We start from the raw sequence: 21,736 nt of genomic DNA, 5'->3' as shown, positions 1-21,736 counted from the left end.
CAAAAATGAATTTGTTGAAATCATGTGGGGCCATCTATGCCGAATGTGTATCTAACATTTGGGATGATCACAACCATTGAATATGTGAACCACTTAATGAATCTTAGCAATTGCATTAATTAATCTTATTCCATTTCAACAATGATATAGAAAGAGTGGCCTAACCATGAACAGTTTTGGAGAAAATACAACAATGATATAGAAAAAAGAAAAAAATAAAAATAAAAAATGGCCATCTATTAGATGGCTGGGAGCTTAGAAAGAGTGGCCTAACCATAAACAGTTTTGGAGAAAATACAACAATGATATAGAAAAAAAAAAAAGGCCATCTATTAGATGGATGGGAGCTTATACTTCAAAAGGCCTGTAAGGACAAACCCATCCATGACAAGGCCCATCAGGTTAATAGTCTGTATTGATGAACCATAACCTCTATCATTTCTTATCTGTCTTTTATTTAATAAAATATTTAATTGCTTTTGGCTGCATTTGGTTGCACCAAATATCATGACATTTCATGATTTATCAGTCTATTTTGGTGCAAATTTTCATCATATTTCATGAAATTTGGTGCAACCAAAGGCACTCTTTATCTTATTTGGAAATGATATAATAAAGCTCGATTCCTTGTTTTATATGGTTCATTTTTTCCTTTATTTATTTATTTTAGGCTGACTCCGAGTTTGAATCATTGGTCGACTGAATTGAGTCCGAGTTCCTGATTTTTGAACAAGGCCCCAAATTTTTTAAAATTAATTATTAAATACCAAGTCAGTCAAGTAAAGAGATGGCCGAGTTGACTCGACTTGACTGGTTATCAAGTCAATTCAGGGTTTTTGAACCACAGTGGTCGGTGAACATTCCTCTCTATAGAATGGTCCATGTCAATGTCCTGGGTCAAATTAGATCATATACAAAGTTGGTTAGATTCAATCAAGCAAATAGGAAAAAAAAAAAAAAGTGGACCACTAACCCTAGAAAACTTGTGAAATAAATAACTGACTAAAAGAAAAAAAAAAAATAATTATGAATCACAATAAGTCCACCATCCTCAGAACATTCTATATCAAATTCAGTGAATAAATAACATTCTGGCTTTTACGATTGTATGAAAGCATTTCTTCACAGAATAGTGCAATTCAGGGCTCCTTTGGCAGCATGGAATTGAAATCCTGTGGAATCGGCGGATTTTAGTCCATCCCGAATTGAGTGGATTTGAAATCATTGCTTTGAGGCGGGGAGTTCAGAAAGATCTCCTTTGGGAGATTTTGATTCATCTGAAATCCAAATCCCTCTATTTCCTTGCTACCAAACAACAATAAATAAATAAATAAATAAATAAAAGAAGCAGCATATCCTGCAAATCCCTTAAATTCCACTGCCAAATGAACCTTCAGTTTCATCAGTCCTTCAACTGAACCTAAAACTGTTGGCAATCATTTCCAGTGAATCTATAATTCGTGTATGTTTTTGTCAAATAAGATTTAAGTTCAATTGTAATCCATCTTATATATATATAACATAATCATAGAATTTGGTTCATAATTTGTACTATTTAACAGAAGATGTTGAAACTGCTGATTTTTTATTTTTTTTTAGAAAGGTAACAACACCAGGGATTGAACCCTCGATCAAGCACACACGCTATCTCTACCAGCACATCAAACAGAAGATGTCAAAACTGCTGAATGTCTGAAGCTTTTTGAGCGAAATAGATAAAGTAAAAATAAAAATAAAAATAAAAAAAAGGCAACTCGCATACACCTATATGAGGAACGAGTGGCAATGGATTGGGTCAGCCTGCAGGTTGACTGTTCCGACCTGCTTTCGAGGTGGGTTTGTGCCAATCTAAATCAGTAGCGGGTCAGGCTCAGGCTAGAAATATTACCCATTTAAGAAGGGCATGGGTTGAACCCTACGCGACCCATCCATTTACGTTTTCAATGGTTTGGGCCAGATGACCTACCTGACCCAACCCAATATCCACAACCAAATAAAGAAGAAAAGTTTTTTTTTTTTCATCCCTTACCTGTGCTATAGGTGGTGCATAGCCTGTGTCATATTCCATTCTTAAACCTGAGTACGGTCACGGTGGGTTGGGTTGGGTTGGGTAAGTCGAGCCTGACCCAGTTACAATTAAATGGGTCTGGTTGGCTGGGGATGGCCTTGATGAATTTTTAAGTGGGTCGGGTCAGGTCAGAATGTAATGGGTCATGGATCATGTTTAGGCAAGAATTCTTGGCACATTTAGTAAATGGGTTGGGCTTGGGCTGACACTGACCTTGCCGAACCTGAACCTTTGCCATACCTATGAGGAACCGTACCCCACAGCTAGTTCTAGGTTAGATTAACACAAACCCATCTCATGTGACAATGCATTACATGTGCAGAATCTCCAAGCCATCCACATAAATCAGGCTGCTCCGATCATCATATGGACCACCCTATACGGAAACAAAAGAAGGTTTAAATAAGACCTATCAATGGTCTGATTCAACATACTTGGTGAAGCCCATGTGACGAGTGGACTAACCTATTTTTTGGCCAGTGGATGGAAGGCACCTTCTGCACGGATCGAATGTCTACACACCTGATACATTGGCAAATGAGATGGGTTGCACGCTAAGCTAACCTGCAACCGGTTGTAGGTGATTATTACTCCAGGTATTCATTTACTGCATGTACATACCCCATCGTGGTCTTCCTTTCATGTTGGCCGGGTTTGCAGGCTACAAATATTTAAGGCACATCAAACAAAAAGTAAAAATGGCAGCTATATTTCATAAATTTTGAATAATTTCCTTCATCTACATTTCAATAAATCCTATTATATATCGACCTCTAGAATTCAACAGTTAATCTCATTAATGACTAAACCAACTACGGCAGCCAGTCAACGGCTTGTGACAACAGTCCAATATATGATCATGCCCTGATGACTAACAAGCCAATGTTAGCATTCCAATGGTCTAAACCAAAAGATACCGTACGATCATGAGCAGGGGCACAATGACAAATATGAGTGCCAGACATCCGCATGATTGCTACGGAGCTTCGAAAGAATTTAGATCAAATAAAACTAAAAACAAAAAAAGAAAATTTGTTACCTTTGGAGGAAAGAATGTTATAGCTCTGGTGAAGAAAGATAGTCCAATAGTGCAGGAGTGCATCCACCGGGCATCAAATTGCATGCTTTATTCTCTGTCTTTATTTACATTTTCTTCTGCATCTCATCTAGCAAAGTCGTGAATGCCGCTTGCCAATCGGCACTCCACAACTCACTGCAGAATATCCGGTGCATCATCTTCAACTCATTGGGGCTTGCCTTCTTGAACAATCCGCCTAGCAAGTGATGGACCTCATGAACTGAAGTACCCATGTCCATATTTGATTTATCCTGCTCCTGCTTCGTCAAATCCATACCAAACACCTTTATTGCTTTCCCTGTAAAGCTGGCCCCGCTTCCAGTACCCGAATTAGGCTGCGTATTTGACTTTGATGTCCAGTACTCCAGACACTGATGGTGAGGATCGAGAGCCTCGATAGCCTATTTGCATTCTAGTTAGTACCAGTGTTGAGATATCTCATACACAAAGCACAGCTTTAGCTTAGAGATTTTCTGGCCTCACCACATGCACCCTCTTATGCCAACGTGGCAAGTGCATGAGACATTTGGGCAGGGCATATAAGGTGGAGACATCTGGGCAGGGCACATAAGGTGGCTGCCACTGTGAAGATGGCCATCTGAAAAAATTAGGACAGTCCACTCATCAGGTGGGTCACCCTTTATATGAAAAGAATAGACAGTGTACACGTGTGCCCCACATGATAAGTAATCTGGCTTGATTCTTCAGGCAGGTCACCTTCACAGTACTAGCGATCTCATGCACCAGTGCTCCACAAGAAAGTACATGTAGGGCTAGTAAAGCTCAAGCTCACATGATACCAGAGTTCAAGAAAGTGTCATAAAAGGCTTCGAAGGCACATGCAAATGTAGCTGAACCAATCCGCAGATGTGCGTGTGCGTGTGTTGTGTGTGTGTGTTCTAGAAGGGAATACAGATGATAATTTTCATTTTTATTGCCTTCTAGAATATAAATTGTATTACTATTTATTTGGTAGAGAACTCTCAAACTTGTATATAGACACAGGTGTAGCCTTTGTACACAAGAACCATTACAAACATGACATTAACATGCTTATTGCAATTGTCCTTTCTGTCATCATCATCATCGTTACCTGTCCTAGCAATTCAGGGTAGGCTTTACAAACCTCGTTTCACCAAAAAGTTGTGTCTAAGGCTGACAAGTTTGTACAGAGATATATATTGATATTGAAAATTGTATTATTAGGGCTCATCTGGCAGCGTGGATTTAGAGGGATTTGTGGGGATTTCATTTTCTTGGGTCGTTTGATAGAAAGGATTTCGAGGGTTTTGGATTTCAAAGGAATCAAAATCCCTCAAAAGAACCTTTTTTGCATTCCGACCTCAAAGCTGATTTTCAAAAATCCACTCGAATCCACAGGATTTAAATACATGCTGCCAAATAGTATAAAATTTCCTTCATATATGCATACGATAAAGAAAAATGTACCAATAAATATGACATACACCTAAGGACTTATATAAATAATGTTCAAATACAAAGATAAATAATAAAATAATGTTCTTTTCAATAATTGTGTTGATATGTCTAACGTGTACCATTACTGTGACTATTACTATCACCATCACTATTGTTGTTGTTGTTGTTGTTGTTACTACTATTACCACAATTACTCTTCTGGTAGTAGTGATGGTGATATGTATTTTACAAATATTTTGTGCTTACACAAAATGATGAAAAGTGTATTAAAAAATATTTAGATGACTGTATGGATGTACCCATACCTACATTGGTGATTACTTAATGATGATAGCAGAACATTAGAATCAGATATGGGTCATCAAGTAAACAAAACTCACAACATTGCCTTATGTATCATCAACTGATGTGGGTAAAGTCCACGGGAAGTAGATTTTACCTGAATGACCAGTGGGGAAGTAAACCCAAACATTTCAAGCCCATCAAGACTTCCTCGAGGCTGCAAAGGAGGCAAGCATTGTTTTCCTAGGCTATGTTGTCTTACGATTTCCTGGTTCAGTCTCTCTTGAACCATTTCCCAACACTTGTTCACGGAAACATTGATGAAGACCTCCTTTGTGCTCTCTTCCAATGTTACCTGAAATTCACGACTTCAAAAGATATTACAAAAAAGTAAAAAAGAAAAAAAAAAAAAAGCAGCATATATGACTAAACCATGAACTAGTAACAAATTAAACAAAATGATATATACGCATGACATAGGTAAGAACTCAACAGCATAGTTCTAAAACTCGCTGACTCAATTCAAAAAGTTAACTCAACCAGGCGAGATTTCAAGTCGGGTCATTAGGAAACTCAGTACCGGGCCTGATTTGGCCTGAACTAGGAAAGACTTGTCAACTCAATAGCTATCGACTTGACATGACTCAGCGTGACTTGAACCGAGTCACTCGTCTTCTGACAAAGGAATTTATTAAAAATTAAATATGGTGGGAATGGGATTTGAACCCCCAACGTCAACCAAGGGAAGCAACACCATTAACCAGTGAGGGGTGTGTTGTTGTTTGTTTATGTTATATATTACTCATCTAAATTGAACTATTTTAAATATCTATTAACATTCCTAATATATTTTCAATTTACAATATTAAAATATCGAGTAAAGTCAGATCAAGTCTTCGAGTCAACCCAACCCAGCTGAACATTGAGTCGAGTTTTCGGGTTTTTGAACTATGCTCAATGCTAGGAAACTTGTTGATTGTGCCATAGTCAAAATGTTCATTTTTTATATTGGCAATTTTCTTTTCTCATGTTCATTAAAAGGCATAATTATAATAATACAAACTAATGGCATGAATTGTACATACATATATGCATGCTACAGATATACACACATAACCAGTAGAATGTTATACAGTATAGTACAAATAATACTATATTTGGTACAATGAATGATCACCCACAACCTGTTGCACGAGAACTTCTCATACAACCTTGGGCCGTGCCTACGTGTCACATTTAGAGGAAATCATAGCCATCCACAAGGTGGGCTACATGGTGAAGACATGACAAAAAAAGTATGATCCATCAATCACATTAGCGATGTGTTTGAGCTTAATCAAACTATCAGCTTGTCTGATTTAAACTGTCCACTATTTTCATACAGTGTATGGATGCGATCTTTATGCATGCCTTATGCATAAAATGGATGTCCTACAGATGTGACATGTTGGAACATGACCTTGGTTGCACGTGTCGTTCACATGCAACAGGTTGTAGCTGGTGATTCCTCAGCAGTACCCACATGGACACAGTTTTCCAAACCAAAAAAATATGCAGGGCGTGCACCAATACATCAGCAGGGCCCTTGTCATTTTGCAGGTTTCCCCATGCAAAAATGCCAATTCAGAATTTCTGGACATGCATCTGTGGTTCAAAAAGCTGCAGTTTCAAAAGTTTCTAGTCCAAATGATACCTTATATTGTACAAGAAGAAATCCTACTTTTGTTATATAATACTAGTAAAACTAGGGAGTGCAATGCGGCAATGCCCAAGGAGAGAGGAAACAGTATAGCTTAAATTCCATTTCAAAAAAAAATAAAATCTCATGTTAATTAATGTTTCAGAGTTGGCTGTTCTGAATAGCTACTTGCAGTTACTCTTCTGCCAGTTGTAATTCTCCTTATACATAGTAGAGATTTATGATAATTGTTTTTCATTTTTCTGCTCACAAGTAAAACCTTGGACCCATTCAATCTACTAGGTAGATAGAATTTGATATTCTACCATGATTCATATAGGGATCAGTTCCTTGAAATGGAAAGCACCAATATGCTTCTGACATATATGAGAAAGTAATGAAAATTGAAATGTTCTCACCTTAAACAGAGGCCCAAGGAGTCCTGCATCCAATACTTCTGAGATATAGCAAGAGATACGAGTGGGATCAAGCACATTAAAGTACCTCACTCGACTTCTGAATCCTGCAAAGCCAACATGCAATGCAAACTAACAAATTAAAGTCTTTCCACAGAGACCTGGAGAAGTAAAATAAAGCCGTGTTTGGATGCACTACTGAATTGAATTGTGATAACTAGGTAGAGAAAATGATCAAATCGTAACTTTTTCATACGGTCAGAGTATCCATCAGATAGAAAGTAACATGATTGCGTTTGGATGCTACTTGTTTTGAATACCAAGGTAACTGTGGTTTCTCACTTCCACTTCACGAAAAAATGGTAAAAATAAATTCAATGGTGCATTCAAACGTGGACTAGAGAGTCAAATCCATTGCAACATACCTTTTGGGAATATGGCTTTTCTACTGCACCATTGCCTTCCAGGCATCACAGTTCCGAAATTCAAAGGCTCGACATGGTAATTCAATCTACGGTGTACCTTTTCTGTTTCACTAGACTGGGATACAACAGCATCCGATTGTTGATGGGTTTGACTATTCGGTTCGATCAAGCAAGATCCCTGTTGCCCATTATCCGTATTAAATCCACACATCAAAGGTGCAGGTAAACATGACTGCTGAGGCCGAAGATCAATGCCAAACAGCTTATACTCTGTAGATGTGCAAGGGAATTCAGCATCCTTAGAACACGACGCCCCATTTGAATTTCTTTCAGGAATAACAATTGAAGAAGCTAACTTGGCAGGATGATGTAGCAAAGCCAATGAGTCGAAATCAGAGATTTGCACAATAGGCATATTGCATCTTTTGATGAAATCATACTCCCTTTGGGTTTCATCCCATCCGCAACTGTTAACAGCAGCAGCTTCGGATTGTGAGAAGTATACCCGTCTTAGCATATCCGAAGTCTCAGATTGTTCCTTCTTAACAACAGATTGAATAGAGACTTTATAGTCGCAACCTGCAGATATTTGGCATGTCCCACTTCTATGTTCCATGGATGGCTCATCAAGATTTAGATCAAGACACCACACGTGGCCTGCTTCACCATCGTCATTGCTAAGTATCAAAACATTGTCCCCTATTGACGATAACTCCTTGCAACTAGCTTCCTCTCGCAAAAGCTGACAATGCCGCAAATTCAAAGCACCTGGTTTCAAAATCCCACCTTCTATCTTGACATTCGATGCACATGAACTATCAGGGCCTTTCCAGTTTGATTGAATGACTTCTGAAGAATCATGATGCTCGGACTTGCATGCTTCATTCATATCGGGTAATTCTGCTACTCCTCGGGAGCAAGCTGAATTTTCACACCTTTCAAGACAGGCATCATCTCCGGATGTGCCGCTTTCCACATCCTGTTTAGAGATGTCAGCATCCATAACATCAATGCCTATCAATGGTCTCTGCGATTCTTGTGCAGTGCTCTCCAAAACATCCATGCAATCAGATACAGATGCCAACATGGGGTCATCCACTTTCTCCAATGGTGGTCCATGAGAATGCAAATGAACCAATCCAACGTCCTCTGATGCGCAACGGTGTAACGCGCTTGCTTCCCCTTCTAAACCTTTCACAAGAGCATGTAATGCATCCATATCGTAGCGGAAGAGGAAAAACCTTCGGCTTGGTTCACAGGAACAGAGTAGTCTCGCATGCTTCAAGCATGCAAAGCGATCAGGAGAGCATTCACAGCCCACAGCAGATAGGTGTAAATCATAAAAGCATGAGACACATTCTCTCTCGTGTGTTGAATCAAAGTTTCTGTCCATGTTCCTGGCCTGTGCAATAGGAAGAGATTCTCTTCTTTCCTGTTCCATCCCGACTCGTGTCTAGAAAACAAAGTCACAAACAATTACAAATTTGGACGAATTTTCATCTTCACATGGACATAAAGGACATGTTTTCAGAGCAGTAGAAGCATATGGAAAAGAGGAAATACACACCAGTTTATTGTGCATTTGCTCATCCAAACAAACTGTGCATGTGGGCTTTTGGTGATCCAGATATTTCATATGGAGGGCTGCACAGTGGATGATTGATGCCCAAAAGAAATCTTACCCCAACAGATGATCCGAACCGTCCAAATCAGGTCCAATTAAGGTAACCACTGGCTGTACTTTCCATTACACCATTTTCATTGGATGGCTACAATCATCTAATAGGAAAGAGAGTGGTGTAGCCTCTCTAATGATGGGGCTCACCAGATAAACGGAATATGTTACTGAAAGTAAGGCTGCACCTGTTCTGTTACTAGGTCAAATTAAAATTTGTTGTTTCTAATATACATATTTTGAATTTATTTGAAAAAAAGGCCTTGACTATTTTGAAATTTCAGAAGGATACTGATGGAGGGTAAATTGACCAAAATACCTTCATTTATTTTCTTTTAAGTGGCAAGGCCAAGCATTACAGGGCCCATGTGATACTGATATGTTTGTGGCATCCAACCCACTAAATAGGCAAACCCCACCATGAATATCATATGCCCAAAACATCAGGCCAATCCAATCATCAAGTGAGCCACATCCAATAAAACAACATACATTTCCAAAAAATCTCCAATTCCATGTGCAGCCCAGTTGAGAATTTGATCGGCCTAATTTTAGTGCACCTTTTGGATGGAGTGGATGTAATACACTAACCACATCAACCCGACCACACCACTTAAAAAATGAACTAGGGCATTTTAGTCATTATGCCATCCATATGTTCAGAGCATCCTTTTGAAAATTCAAAATAGTCAAAAGGCCTTTTTTTCATAAATTTAGTTTTTTCGAGGATATTTTCGATAGAACTCCCTTGTTTCGTCTGATTGAGCACCACATATATTCATAATATTTACCTTAATTGCATTGGTAAGTAATCCGTCCTTCCCACAAACACTTTGCCATCTCACATTTTCTGGGTTGTTCCTCCCAAGTAGAAGCAGCTCCGAGAGTGCCTTAATGGCTTCCCAGGCAGCGCCTAGTAGCAGTTTATCATGAGACACAGATGTCTTACGACATTGTTCACTGTAAAGCTCGACAGCACATTGACCATGAGGTAACCAATCAAATGGGGCGACATTCACAGCCTCCGCGCAATTGAAGCCACAGTTGAAGCCAGAATGGTATGCCCTTGGAAAAGTAAGAACAAACTCCCCGGAATGCTGAACGGCACGATAAACAGGAACACCCTCAGATTTTAGAACTGAAGGAGACAGCTGCGTTACCTGTTCGGGATGTTGCATCATGAGCTCAAAGCATAAAAAATAAGGAGTACATCTTAAAGTAATCCCTTTGCATTAACTTCATTATCCAACAATTTGAAGGCATGCTAATGCAATTCACACAAGAAAAAAAATTGAAGAGGTGATTTGCGGTGCACACATGTGAGATCTAGGCATCCAACCGTTCATCATGTGGGGCTCACCATGAACATTCCCTAGGCCCAAAAATCAAGGTGGTGGTCCACAAGTCATGCTAGCCAACATGTGCTTTGAATATAAACCATTGGTCATTCTTTTAACCATCCCTTGTTCAATGCAGCGTACTCCAGTGGTACTAGTACCACAGTAAGCTTATGGTGGTACCAGGTAGATGGGGGTTCCAATGATGTGTTCACATAATCCAGATTCCAGCCCTTCCATAAGATGCGTGACCTCATAAAACCTCCAAAGCCCAAAAATCAGGCTGATCCAAAACTGAAATGGGCCACATCATATGGAACATATTGAGAGGGAACAGATACTGTTGCCTAGCATGGGTCATTCCAATATTCAGATTGTTTTATGACTCAGGTGGGTCCCTTTGGAATTCAAGGGTGGGTGTTCCCTCACAGCTTGTTCCCTTTTTGTCACTCGTATTAGTTTTGGATCGGGCTGAATTTTGGCTCCTAGGGTTGTTGGAAGTGACACATCTGATAGGTTGGATGATGAAAGTACATCATGTGGTCCCCACATCTAGCTGGTACCACCGTAAGCTAATGCAGTACTGCTACCACTGGAGTGGCCCCACATCAAAAGGGTATGCAAAATAAGAACGCATGTGTCCGAATCTAGTGAAAGAATTTAAAGGAAAATGCAAGAAAAGTCATCGCTTACCAGTTCATGAAGTAAATCAGGTTGTTCTTCGAACAAATCCGGTAGACACTTTCTCATGGCATCCTCCAATTTCGTTGCACTGCTGCCAGGGACCCCATACCATAGTTTCGGATCCCCCCAGTGCAAATAGTTCAGTGAATAGAGGTGATGGTCCTCAACATGCTGTTGAAATGCATTCATTTCAAGAGACAGAGATCGTTAGCAATCCCAATAGGTATCCTACACCACACTCTTTATCAGAAAATATATAAAATTCTCTTATTTTAATCAGTAACTACCAAGGTATTCAAAATCGGTTACGTAAGTCATAACCATTATGCGTTACGGGATCGAAACGGCCGTAATGACCATTACAGAAAAAACAGGTTGTAAAAGCCCCGTAACTACCCTGTAACGGACCGTAATGGCTCCGCAGCGGTCCCATAATGGTCTTGTAACAGTTTTTTCAAAAAATAAGAAAGGGCCGTAACGGCCGATTCGGGGGCCATAACGACCATTACGGCCCGCATCATAACGGAAACGGTGGTGGCCTTTACAGCCACTGTTACCATTTTGGAACACCCTGGTAACTACAATACCAATCATTTTCAACAATACTAAGGGTGTACTGCACCAAATTGGAAACACGGCACAGTAGTCCATGGCCTGGACCATTGATCAAGTCGGTCCCTCTATGGATGGACCACTTTCTGCAGATTGAATGGATTGGATGGCCAACACATCAGATTGGAGGAACGTTTCATGCTGATGCATACCTCAACTGTATTTCATTTCTACCATCCATTTGTAGGTCAAAAATCAGTCCTCAAAATCAACAGAGCAAGCAGGACTTCTTTTTTTTTTACCATGGCCAATCGAAAGAGCAACATGCCAAATGAATGGTCCAGACCATGGACCATTGTCCCATGCCTCCAATTTTATCGGGAGCCTGCAATAAGGGGACAGAGTGCATGGTGCACCGAATAGGTAACTCCTACATCAAATATCAGGTAGATTATAAGAAAAGTGCATATGCAAGAACCTACGACCTACCCAACAAAATGAAGAAAAGCACATCCCTACATATAGCCACGGCACTAACACTCCGGAGATATCCCCTCTTTCAAAAGATAGCACGGACCCGGGAAGCCGTGGAAAGTTGTTTAAATTCCAACCCGACATCACATATTGATCTGGGTCAGTTTCATTTGACAAGGTTGCTTTAGGAAAGCCACTTGCAAAAACTCCAGTTTCCAGATCAGCACCATAAAGTACCTGGAATTTTTTTAAAATGCAGATTAAAAGCAACAGACATTAAAAGCATGAAATAATCTCTGCTAAGGAGGATCTTCCAGCAACATGCGCAAGCATGGTACAGATGTACGAGATTTGGGCCATCCATTACATGAGGTGGTCCAAACTGCACACACTCCCTGGCCCAAAAATAGGCAGGTCCGCTTCATCAGATGGCCTACTCATGTACGATAAAGTGGACAGTTACAAATAGATTGTACAAAGGTCCACACTCAACTACCATGACTGCCCACCTTATTGAGTGGTCCTTCCTGGTTTTCAGGCCAAGGCATGTTCAAGGTGGCCAGTTACCGGTGAATGAACGGCACTTGGGACATGATATCTATTGTATTTCTCTACTGAAATACCCGATGCATATACCTCAATCTCCTCCGTTGGCTTCTCAACAATCCGCCAATATTCGCCTTCAATATCCTCCACTGAAGGCTTCCACCTCTTGTCAGCTTCACTGCTGCTAGAATTCAAGTTCTGGTTATCTTCTTTTGTACCGAAATATTGCTCTTTGAAATCATCGGCATATTTTTGGAAAGAATCAAGCGTGAAGTCCGAACCCGACTGGAATCCAAACTTTTCATCAGTGTCAGAAGCGACACTTTCATTGACTTCAGAAACATCTGAACTGTTACGCCTGCGAGTGGGTCCCATCCTTGAGCGCCTTCTCCGCTTCCTCTTCCTCTGAATCCGGTTCCGGGACTTCTTCCTCATTGGCTCCCTATTTTGAAGCTTGTCAACCTTTTGGACCCGAGTAGCAAACTTGGCTCTCTCCCATATGACCTTCTCTTTCAAAGGGCAAGGTGGCTTCCAAGAAGGTGGCGGCACAATCCGACATATACCATACGGCTCCGCTTTCTGCCGTATTCTTGCAATGTAACCAAGCGTATCTTTAAATTCCTGCATGAATAGAACAGCTTGTCAAAGAATGATTGCCCAGGATTGATGGTCAACAAGAAGGCACCATTAAAGAGGAATGCTACTTGCAGATGCACACCAACCACCTCCAAACACAAGCACTGGAGCGTCCTATATGTGCTAATGTGGAAAAAATGTGTGAAAATGTGTTCCAAAGTTCTAAAACTTGCTGATTTGACTCGAAACTCAGCCTAGTCAACTCGATCAGCAAGATACTGAGCTGAGTCCGTAAGAAACTCGAAAATGAGAGTGACTAGGCTGATTCACAGAGAAAGTCGTCGAGTCAACCTGCAAACTTGGTTGACTTGACATTATTCACTCTGACTCAAGCCAAGTCACTTGCCTTTAATTAGCAGTAAAAAAGTACATTGGGCCATATTCGAACTGGCAACTTCTTTCATTGAAGCAAGAGCACTTAAACAACTAGCTACAAAATACTTGGTTGCTAGTAGTGTTCGAATTATCTCCAATATTATCAAAATATCTCCGATATTATCTTTATCTCTAGCTCAACGATACCGATAACACTGGCAGCGATACCCGTAATGCTGGTAGTATCAAAAATTCCATGTATTAGTAATGTATCACTAGGTATCGCCAATGTATCAATATCGCTTATGTAATCGTCAATATTTTCAACTATCTAAATTCTAGGTGTCGCTTATATTATCAATGCATCAATATTGCCAATATTTTCAACTATGTAAATTCTAGGTAATGCTTGTATCATAAGTGTATCGACGATATTTCAATGATATCGCCAACGTATTGATATCATTAGAATTTTGTTTCTTATAAAAAATTTTATTTCAATTTTTTTTCATGGGCACATGGTTGTATGTAGTGTTCAATTTGTCATTGATAATATTAATAATATCTCGATATCATCGATATCGCAACATGAGCGATATTGAGACCACAATCTTTCATTTTCTTTCCAATGTTGATGATTTCTTGGTGAAATATCATGTGTTGTTAATATTTTGCAATATCGATGGATGTTTGAATGGAAGGTTAGATGGTTAAATAGGCTGGATGGGATGGTTGGACTGATTTCTTACAACAACACATGTTTTTAAGGCTCCGTTAAATGGAAACTTGTTATGTATGCATTCTTTTTGCAATTTTTTATTTCTAAATATGTACATTTTAACATCTCCTAAAGTTTTGCCGAAAATTTCACTGTTTTTCCCATGTTTCCACACATTTCCGGTTATCAGCGATATTATCGGTGATATAGATATTGTTTCCGTATCCCTGGCCAGCAAAACTTGTACTGATACCGATACTTCGAACACTGTTTGCTAGTTTTCTTATTTTATAATACTTGAAAATCTAAATATACTTACTATCTATCTATTGAGTCGAGACAGGTCGAGTCTTTGAGTTGAACTAACCCGAATAAACATCAAGTCAAGTTGAGTTTTCAGTTTTGAAACTATGATGTTTTCTAGTCCAAACATCAGGCCGGTCATCTTATCAAGTGGGCCACACTTTTATGTTGATCGTGGACCATTGATTATCCTTTCTAACCATCTTTTTCGGGTAGCGTGTAGTGCAGTGTTGAGGAGTGTGTTGGTTTTTTATAGGGCACAATCAATTTATGGCCCACCATTGAATATCCCAGATCTTACACCCATTTGCTAAGTTAGCACCATGTGGGGCACTTCTGTTTTGGGGTCCACAAGTAGCATTCCTACACAAATACACTATGAAAAAACATAGTAGTCTCCACAAAAAAAGATTGAATTAGATTACCTCCTCATTTGGATAAAATACAGGAGCTTCGTCTATGATGGGCCTACATGCTTCTTTTGGCCGCCATCTAGCAGACACCTGTTTCAACATTTTGAACTTTGGATGAATGGACCACCCAAATGGATGAATGTAATAAGAGTTCAAGGGAAAAACATAACTTGTGCTAGCCCCACTTTGGTCTCTGTGTGTGTGTGTGTGTGTGTGTGTGTGTGTGTGTGATTGCAAAATGCTATTTGGACATCCAAACATGGCCTAAAGAACAATTCTATGAAATCCAATAACCTTAGCAGACTGATCATGATCCGACTCCTCATCGCAGCAACTATCAAATATCCCATAATCTGTACACACTCTGCGCCTGAGACACCGCGTGACCTTTACTTCATCACGACCACTGGTCCCGGCAGTCATTTGTATCTGTTGCAGCTCATCAGCTGTAGCTTCTGCTTCATTTTGAGAAATTAATGCAGCATCGTCGGGCATCCTTCCAATGTTAAAAGGTGTATCTAAGGTGAAATTTCCGCAACTTGAAATTTCCTGATATTCTTTCGTGAAGCAATTCCGAATGCATTCTGTCACCATCAATGTTCACCTGTATAAAAAATAAAAATAAAAATCATATTTATATTTCACAATGCATGTTCGTTAAATATTTGCAAGAAAAAAGAAAGCCAAGAGAAGAAGCAGAGTTAAAGGGTCATATGATGTGCAGGTTTCCATACATGCGGGACACATAGTTTAGTGTTCCAAACCGTTGATCTGAGGGGCCCATTTTGAATTAGGGGTGCCTTAGAAATCTCCCAGAGCACCAAATTCTAAACCTTTTAACATTTCTCCTTTTCTGCATTGAATGTGGAGAATAGGTGTTCTTTTCTCTGAACATCTGTTTGTAGGCCACCATACTGAAGGGTCAGGATTTTCCTATCTGGAAGAGTTTTGAGGCATCCCTAATCTGTGGCGCAGTTTGCATCACTTGACCATGGGCACCAAAGGTACAGAATATTGTGCATACCAAACATTTGAGACCTATACAAACAAGTTCAAGTAATTCTCAGTCAAGATTTCAAGAAAGTGAACAGTGAATTTTGCACAGTATATTGCCGGATGTAAATCGACGTATTTCACAATAGAACTTGCGTGAATATGATCATTTTGATGCATCCAGTCTATGAGATAACATTTCAGAACATTGAGCATGCATTTGGAAGTAGGCTCACTGCCACAATTCGAGTGGAATACATTCAAGAGAGCATTGTGTTTGGAAGTACATAGAAGGCGCATTCTGCATTGAGCATACACGAATGAAAGTCTCTTTGTATTGTGTTTACCTGATCAAGGAACCAACTTATCCATGACGCCCTAATTGCAGGGGCCTAGCAGCAACAGACCATGGGCTCAATATCGACTGCTAGTGTAAGCCTATAGTACTTGGGAACTCACTTGTATCTCCACCATGATATTAAAAATCGGTTACATTGTGGCTGTAACAGCCATTACGTAACGGTAATGGTGGGAGCTGTTACACGATACGGGGTTGTAGCGGTGCTTCTAAAAATTTGCCTATAACAGCCATAATGAGCCGTTACGGATTCATATCAGTCCAATACGGGGCCAATACATTTTCTTCCTTTTAAATTTTATTTTTTTTACCATTGTATGGCCATAACAGTTGTTAAGGGAGCCATAATGACCGTTGTAGCCCATACCATAACAGTCATAAGGCTGGCTGTTATAGCCATCATTACTATTATTGAATACCTTACTCTCCACTAGTGGTCCTCACATTTATTAACACTCCCTCATATATATTCTTAACATTGTTAATATACCTTTTTGGGACTCCTTCCTTTCCCAACATCCGCCAGATTAACTCTCAAGGAACCCCATTGTATGCTTTCTCTAAATCAATAAAGACCATGAAACCAAACTAATTTTTCAATACATTCGCCTCATGCCTTGGTCATTATTCAATCACTCTCTCCCAAAATTTCATAGTATGGCCCATAAGTTTAATCCCAAGATAGTGCAACTTTGTATGTCTCCTTTTTTCTTATAAGAGTAACAATGATTTTATTAAAGAAGTGCCAAGATGACACAAAGGCTACAGACAAAGAAAGAAAATTTACAATCTTCTAATGATTTGATCCAATAAGCCCATTCCACAACAAGAAGATGAGCTTTTAAGAAAACCTCCTCTACCTTTAGGGACTCATTGTGGAAGCACCTCACATTTCTTTCCCCTCAAATAGCCCATAAAAAATCTACCAAAGCTTTTACATTTCTCCCTAGTCCCACTCATGCCAAAGCAAAAATAACTCCCCGATTGATTCTGGCATCACCCAGCATATGTCAAAGATCCTGAAAAAGCTACACATTTGCCTAGCAAACGAGCATTGGATAAAGAGATGATATGCAGTCTCAGCATCTGCCATACACATCTCGCACACATTGGCAACACCTTTGATTGGCTTTGGAGGGAGTCTATCCGAAGGCCGAAACTTTCGGGGGAGCCCAGTAGTGCAACACGTTGGCAATGAACACATTGGACCATCCCTGTCTGAGTGTCACAAAAAACTGTAGGAGGACCAAACCAAAAAGCCTATATGTCTCCTTTGTACTTATAAACAGTACCACCATACTTTTCCCCCCTTCATCTAGCATTTGAATGGAAATAGTTCAAGTGGCTATAAAATCTTGCTATAGGTAATTGTACTTTCATATTTCTGCATGGCGAAAACTCATTGCTCGTTTTTTTCCCATGGGTAAAATCATACATCATGATGAACCATGCAAATATGCAGTTTTGTATACCATGTTGTTTTGATTTTGTTCTTTGCTTCGTGATCTGCCATCGTCCTCCTTCAGTGTAACAGAGCGGGCTATTGCTTTTCCATCCAACCAGCTTGAAATTGTTACTCCAATCATTCGGGATATGAGTGTGATATTAGTTGTTTGCCACTTCCATAGTGTGTTGTAACAGCTGTTACGCAACGGTAACGGTGGCAACCATTATGCACTACGAGGTTGTAAAGGCCATTATGGAAAAATGACCCGCAACAGCCCCATAACGGCCTGTTACAGGCCCGATACAGGTTTTCTTTATAAATAAAAAATAAAAAAATACTGTACTGTAACTGTAACAATGGTGGCCATTACAGCCATGATTACCATTACAGAATACCTTGGCCACTTCTACTGAAGTTGATGTTGTTAAACTGAATACGCCCATTAAGAATTTTCTCCTAATGGAATTTCCACTCTCTAATGAAATCCTCTATTTTACTAAAAGATAAATATACATGTATAGGTTTAGTGATATGACTGGGTTTGATGAAATTTGGGGATCTAGATCATAGGGTCATATAAATTCAGCAAATTAGAAGATGCATCATTGCACATATAGAAAACAAGATTGGCCTTGTATCATTTCTTCTATAACTCAACTGAAAATTTTGGGCTGGTTTGATGGACGTTCTCCATTCCGCTTGATGAAGACTGGCTTTTTGCACTTTCCAAATAGAACGGCCTCCTCAACTTGACGAGTGTGCTGTTTACAACTTTACATAGTGCACAATAGCCATTTGCGCCCTTTTCCAAAGAGTAGGTTAGTATCGCATACTCTCCTTGACGAATTGACTACAAAACTCTATCATTTATGTATGTCTTTCACAAAAAGGATAGGAAAGATGCATCATTCCTATCAACACATCCACATCATTAGGACCTTCGACACCTCTTGCCTTTCACTAGCATATGAATTGCTTACATCAAAGTGCAGTAACTCTACAATTCAATGAGTACAAACTATAGACATTACTCAATACCCAAAGGTTCAGTAGCCCCCACGTGCACCTTGAAACACGGTACACACTCCAGTTTGGTACATGTGTGGGCCATTTGAACATTGCATGATGTGGACCTCACCATGCAGATGATCTGGTGCACAAATACGGTTGGTCCTCTCATCAGGTGGGCCCACCCCACATGATATGGATACTTCATAAAAAACTTACTAACGGTCCACAATAACATGCATGGCCTGTCTTGATGAGCAGACAATTGATTTTTGTGTCCGGCCATCTTGACAATGAGGCCAAGATGGTTGCAAAGATAAGATGACCCACACATGAATTGGTGTGTTTGCCTGGTAGAGAGGTCCTATATTGTAACATAACTGGCAAGAAATTTGCATTCATATTTTCTCAAAAAATGAACCAATTCCTAAGTCTGAGACAGCTACAGACATTCAACGTTTCTTGGAAAGGACTCATGTTCTAACACGATGAAAATTTTCCAGTCGTAATTTGGAATATGGGAGAAAGATCTAAGTAAGAAAGTAACAATTCAAAACATAGATTCTGCAATCCATCAAAATCAACTTTGAAAAGCAACATATTCAAAACATAGATTCTGCAATCCATCAAAATCAACTTTGGAAAGCAACAGATTCAAAACATAGATTCTGCAATCCATCAAAATCAACTTTGGATCTGAGCTAAATCTAAATTTTCAAAGATTTAATGCAGGCAAATATAAGTTCAGGGGGAATGATTTGAATATAACCTCCCCATCGCAAATTCCTTCCAGCCATGAGAACTCTTGCACATCTCATAATCCAAACAGCTGTCTCTTTTCCTTGTAAAACAAAACACCAAAAAGAAAAGAATCAATCAGCGAGATCTATCCAAACCATGAAAATTCAAAGATCAGAAACATGAAAACTTAGTTTCTACAGAAATTTCAAAGTAAAGTCATCTCAACATCAAAGATCTAATCAAAACATGCCGTTATGTGAAAGAGAAAAGAAAAGAAAAAAAAAACTAATTACTCATCAGACTATTAGAAACCCAAAAAAGAAAAAAGTCATACCAAATCAGAATACACCAATTCAACAAACACTAGAAAATTAAACCAAAATCAAAATCCCCCCTATATAAGATATATTAAAATAATAATAATATCATGAAAATGACTAACAACCCACTGTGTGATCTACCAAAATCAGAACAATGACATGATTTAAGACATGGAAAAAGAACCCAATTCACCAAACATTACAAAATAAAGCAAAATCAAAATCCCCCCAATATTAGAGATTTACCAAAAAGAAGAAAAGAAAAAAATAATAATAATAAACACAGAAACACACACACACACACAAGAAAAAATAATAAAATCATGCGAAATGACCAACAACCCACAGTGTGATCTACCAAAATCAGAACAATGGCATGATTTCAGATATGGAAAAAAAAAAAAAAAAACCAATTCACCAAACATTACAAAATTAAACCAAAATACAGATCCCCCAATGTAAGAGATTTACAAAAGAAAACACAAAATAAATAATAGAATCATGGAAAATGACAAACAACCTACCATGTGATCTTCCAAAGTCAGAATAATGGCATGATTTAAGACATGAAAAAAGAACCCAAATCCATCCAACACCCAAAATTAATAATTCACCCCAAACAAAATCTTCAAATAATAAAACTATTTGAAAAAAAAAAAAAACAGCTGATTTACCAAAAATCAGAACAGAGACATAATCTTTGACATTAAAACACAACCCAATTCACCAAAAACCGAAACCAAAACCCCAGAAGAATTCACAACAAGAAAAAAAAAAAGGACCAAAAATAATAAAATTTCAACCAAAATCTAGGGTTGTAAAGATAATTCAAGATAGCCAAAAAAAAAAAACCAACAAAACCCACCAAAAAAACCAAAAGATTCAATCAAAATCTATCAACAGAATACCACCCAAATCTTACCTGTCACAAAATTCACACATAAAATTCTCAAAGCTCAAAATTCACAAATTTAAAAAAAAAAAAACCAATTATCCTTTTCTTGATTTAAGTGCCATATTAATAATAAAAAATAAATAGTAAATTTTAGAAAAAATAAAATAAAATAAAAAAGAGGAAAGATGTGATACCTTAAAAACAGCTAAAACTCATTGAATGATGACAGCTTTTTTTTTTCTTTTTCTATTTTTTTCTTTTTTGAGAATACGATAAATGCTTCTGTCTTAAATGGGAGAAGTTGGATTTTTGCGTTGAAATTTCTTTGTTTTTTCTTTTTTCTTTTTCTTTTCGCTTTTTCTTTTGTTTCGAGAGAGGGAGAGGGTCAACTAACAAACACACACGCACGCGGTTTTGCTTGTAACTGAAATCGACGAATCCAACCAACGAGAAAGAGATCGAGGTAGTATATAATACTCCGAAGGAGTATCACAGATTCGTACTCTTTCATAAGCGTATCAAACACGTGGCAAACGTTTTAGTCTTTCAGAGATAGAATATCGTACGTTCTTCTTTGGATAGCCACTCATCGTAGTTCCACAGTAGTGGAAAATGAATGAACGGTTTAAAATGACAAGGATCAATTGTCAAAGAAAATGAATGAATTTGAATGAACGATTTTGGATGATATGACGTATCCTATGTTGGGTCAATGTTTTGTACGGTTGAGATTGATTTAAATACATGAAAGATGTATGATTGGCGGGTGTGTGTAGTATGGTTCAACATGTTATGTCAGAGTATGTTCTGCAGGTGTACTTTTCTTGGGAAGGGGTTTAAAATTTACCCTCTATCTTTCTACAATTTACGTGACAACCCTATTTCTTCCTTCTGTAAGTTTGGGAGCGCCCATCGAACGGGCTCGTCTCCAACA

At 38.8% G+C, this 21,736-nt stretch overlaps 1 protein-coding gene across 5 annotated transcripts; it reads right to left on the bottom strand.

The window, feature by feature from the left end:
* Nucleotides 1-969: 969 nt before the first annotated feature.
* LOC131245824 (lysine-specific demethylase JMJ18-like) lies at nucleotides 970-21,231 on the bottom strand. Of its 5 annotated transcripts, XR_009171005.1 has the most exons (13): nucleotides 20,997-21,230; nucleotides 19,616-19,687; nucleotides 15,335-15,644; nucleotides 15,053-15,130; nucleotides 12,746-13,276; nucleotides 12,125-12,346; nucleotides 11,093-11,254; nucleotides 9,854-10,222; nucleotides 7,388-8,840; nucleotides 6,966-7,069; nucleotides 5,026-5,223; nucleotides 3,108-3,547; nucleotides 970-1,172 (listed from the first exon to the last, which is right to left on the bottom strand). XR_009171005.1 is itself a non-coding variant. In XM_058245545.1 (12 exons), exons 3-12 carry the CDS (start codon nucleotides 15,632-15,634, stop codon nucleotides 3,212-3,214), a joined length of 3,753 nt encoding a protein of 1,250 aa, XP_058101528.1. In that variant the 5' UTR covers nucleotides 15,635-15,644; nucleotides 19,616-19,687; nucleotides 20,997-21,230; the 3' UTR covers nucleotides 2,757-3,211. The 5 variants fall into 5 exon arrangements, 4 of the variants coding, with proteins under 4 accessions (XP_058101528.1, XP_058101546.1, XP_058101537.1 ...); XM_058245545.1 differs by lacking the exon at nucleotides 970-1,172 and having other exon boundaries at nucleotides 2,757-3,547; XM_058245563.1 differs by lacking the exons at nucleotides 970-1,172; nucleotides 9,854-10,222 and having other exon boundaries at nucleotides 2,757-3,547.
* Between the last annotated feature and the right edge of the window lie 505 nt (nucleotides 21,232-21,736).

Source organism: Magnolia sinica, chromosome 1, assembly GCF_029962835.1.
Source record: "Magnolia sinica isolate HGM2019 chromosome 1, MsV1, whole genome shotgun sequence".
In the NCBI taxonomy this organism is placed as follows: domain Eukaryota; kingdom Viridiplantae; phylum Streptophyta; class Magnoliopsida; order Magnoliales; family Magnoliaceae; genus Magnolia; species Magnolia sinica.
This window is presented reverse-complemented; position numbering and strand designations above follow the sequence as displayed.

Coding starts and splice junctions, on each gene's coding strand:
- LOC131245824 (XM_058245545.1), bottom strand. CDS start 15,634: ATGGTGACAGAATGCATTCGGAATTGCTTCACGAAAGAATATCAGGAA. Junction 10,223..11,092: donor CTGATTTACTTCATGAACTG/GTAAGCGATGAC, acceptor CATCCCGAACAG/GTAACGCAGCTGTCTCCTTC. Junction 3,548..5,025: donor CTTCCCCACTGGTCATTCAG/GTAAAATCTACT, acceptor GAATGCAAATAG/GCTATCGAGGCTCTCGATCC.